At 36.1% G+C, this 2,964-nt stretch overlaps 1 protein-coding gene across 1 annotated transcript; it reads left to right on the top strand.

The window, feature by feature from the left end:
* Positions 1-1,363: 1,363 nt before the first annotated feature.
* Positions 1,364-1,846, top strand: LOC106766092. Its single transcript, XM_014650850.1, has 2 exons — positions 1,364-1,561; positions 1,661-1,846. Exons 1-2 carry the CDS (start codon positions 1,364-1,366, stop codon positions 1,844-1,846), a joined length of 384 nt encoding a protein of 127 aa, XP_014506336.1.
* Positions 1,847-2,964: the final 1,118 nt, after the last annotated feature.

The raw sequence follows: 2,964 nt of genomic DNA, 5'->3' as shown, positions 1-2,964 counted from the left end.
AATTTGTGTTTCCAAAATTTTCCCTGAAAATAATAATGCAAATAATTAGCTCAGAAAATTCAAATTAATTAAAATTAGAATTTCTGGTCAAATTAAGCATAATTAGGAAAAACGGGAAAATATCGGACAATTAAGCACAATTCCCTGATTAATTCTAGCACAATAAACTAAGTGAAATCAATAAAATATTGACTCATCAATTATGCTAGTAAAGTTTTGAATGAAGCCCAGCTGAATTATGCTACTATAGAAAAAGAATTTTTTGCAATAGTTTATGCATTGGAAAAATTTAGATCTTATCTTATCGGATCTAAAGTGATTATTTATACGGATCATGCGGCTATAAAGTACTTGTTGACAAAGCCAGATTCAAAGCCACAGTTAATTAGATGGGTGTTTCTACTTCAAGAGTTTGATGTTGAAATTCATGATAAAAAGGGAAGTGAATATCTAATTGCTGATCATTTATCTCGGCTAGTTAATACTTAAGTAACAAGCAAGGAGAAAGAAATCTGGGAGTCTTTTTCAGATGAAACTCTCTTGTACATTCAGCAAAGGCCATGGTTTACTAACCTGGCCAACTTTAAAGCTGCAAGTGTTATCCCTAAGAATTGAATTGGCAACAGAAAAACAAGTTTCTACATGATGCTAAGCAGCTCATATAGGATGATCATTTATTCAAGATCAGAGTAGATAATCTTTTGAGGAGGTGTGTTACGAAAGAAGAAGCAGAAGGAATTTTGTGGCATTGTCATAATTCTCCTTACGGAGGTCATTATAATGGAGAGCGAACTGCAGCAAAAATTCTTCAATCAGGATTTTATTGGCCAACTTTGTTTAAAGATGCTCATAATCATGCTAGGAATTGTGACAATTGTCAAAGGACAGGGGCTATTTCACGAAGACATGAGATGCCTTTACAGGGCATTTTGGAAGTTGAAGTTTTTTACTGTTGGGGTATTGATTTTGTTGGATCTTTTCCTCCATCTTTCAATAATGAATATATTTTGGTGGCTATTGATTACGTGAGTAAATGGGTTGAAGCTCTAGCATGCCCCAAGAATGATGCGAATATTGTGATCAAGTTTTTAAAAAGGCAGATCGTTCCACGTTTTGGAACTCCCAAGGTACTCATCAGTGATGGGGGGTCTCACTTTTGTAATGCTCAGCTAGCTAAGGTACATAAACACTATGGGGTGAAACATAAGGTGGCAGCACCTTATCATCCGCAAACGAATGGTCAAGCTGAGATTTCTAACAGGGAGATCAAGAGAATTTTAGAAAAGACAGTTGCTTTTTCAAGGAGGGATTGGTCACATAAACTAGATGATGCTCTTTGGGCATATAGGACGGCCATGAATCCATGGGTTTATCACCTTTTCAGTTAGTATATGGAAAAGCATGTCATTTGCCAGTGGAGATGGAGCATAATGCTTTGTGGGCTTTGAAATTTTTAAATTTCGATCCTCATGAAACTCAAAGCAAACGAAGATGTCAGATGTTGGAGCTTGAAGAGATGCGGTTACATGCATATGATTCATCCAGGAGTTATAAAGAGAAGGTGAAATTTTATCATGACAGGAAGCTGTTAAAGAGAGTTTTTAGCCCGGGGTAGCGAGTGCTATTATTCATCTCACGTTTGAAGTTGTTTCCTGGGAAGTTGAAATCAAAATGGTCAGGACCTTTTTTGATAAAACATGTATATCCAAATGGAGCAGTGGAATTGGAGAATCCAAGTAACGATGGTCAGCAGCGGAATTGGGTGGTGAATGGTCAGAGGCTCAAACATTATTTAGGAGGGGAAGTGGAGCAATTCTCCACAGTGATGATGTTGGTGGATCCTTGAGGTTCGGGTCAGGCTCGTGACGTTAACAAACGCTACTGGGAGGCAACCTAGGTTTTATCTTTTTTTTTGTATTTTGATTTTTTTTTAGAATAGGTTGAATTCTATTTTTATGTGTCTATGCTTGGCTTGTACACTATTTCTGATGATGGTTTGACTGAAGGAAATGCATGATGAGTCTATTCGATGATGATTGGATGTGAATAATGATTGAGAATGTGTTGCATGTTGATATCTAGGTGAATGGTTCACTAGCTTATGTGAATAGATGTGTGATGATTTATGATTGTGGATATGATGCTAAGCAGGGTGTATGAATGAATGATGTGTGAGAAAGCATGTTGTGTAAGGTATTGAGCTTCAGAGTATTCATTGATATATGTACTGTTCATAGGGAAGCATGAATGATATTGCCTGAGTCTGTATGATTGATTGAATTGCATGTGTATGTCACATGATCCAGGTCATGTTTGGAAGCCCTTAGCCAAATTTTCGCCCAAAATGATTAGAACCATGTGTTCTACCCTTTTTGAACCTTGGCCTTAAACAGGATGAAAACCCTTGATTTGAAAATATTTACCTTGAGTTGGGTTGAGAATAATTGTATGTATTGAAAAGGTTCAAGTTTGGGGTTGTTTGGGGAAAGTTGGAAGGCAAAAGAAAAGCATTGAGCACAAGTGTTGAAAAATAAAATGCGTGAGAAAAAGAAAAAGAATAAAAGAAAAAGCATGAAAGATGAGCTCAATGTAAAAATAAAAAGAAAAAGGGAAGAAGTTGAGAATGAGTGATATTGGTGAAAAAGAGAGTTTGTACTTGAACTTTGAATGTTAAAATAACTCTCTTGACTCAAGGATTTTGTAATCTAGAAAAACCAATTTTTCTTGTTAGCCCAACCTCATTATAAGCCTTGGAAAAGTCCTTGTGATGGCATTTGCATGTGAGAATGTTGATTGTATTAGATGAAGGGCAATTTTGTTTCATGTGACATGTGAATAGTAGAGAGTTGGAGTATCCTCTTAAAACACTTGAGTGATTGAGTGAAACACTTGCTTGGTGAGAATTGAGAAATCTCATGTGTACATCTATGCTTAGTGGATTGATCATTCATGAATAAAACATCT

Source organism: Vigna radiata, chromosome 7 (assembly GCF_000741045.1).
Source record: "Vigna radiata var. radiata cultivar VC1973A chromosome 7, Vradiata_ver6, whole genome shotgun sequence".
Taxonomy (NCBI): domain Eukaryota; kingdom Viridiplantae; phylum Streptophyta; class Magnoliopsida; order Fabales; family Fabaceae; genus Vigna; species Vigna radiata.
This window is presented reverse-complemented; position numbering and strand designations above follow the sequence as displayed.

Coding starts and splice junctions, on each gene's coding strand:
- LOC106766092 (XM_014650850.1), top strand. CDS start 1,364: ATGGGTTTATCACCTTTTCAGTTAGTATATGGAAAAGCATGTCATTTG. Junction 1,562..1,660: donor CCAGGAGTTATAAAGAGAAG/GTGAAATTTTAT, acceptor TTTCCTGGGAAG/TTGAAATCAAAATGGTCAGG.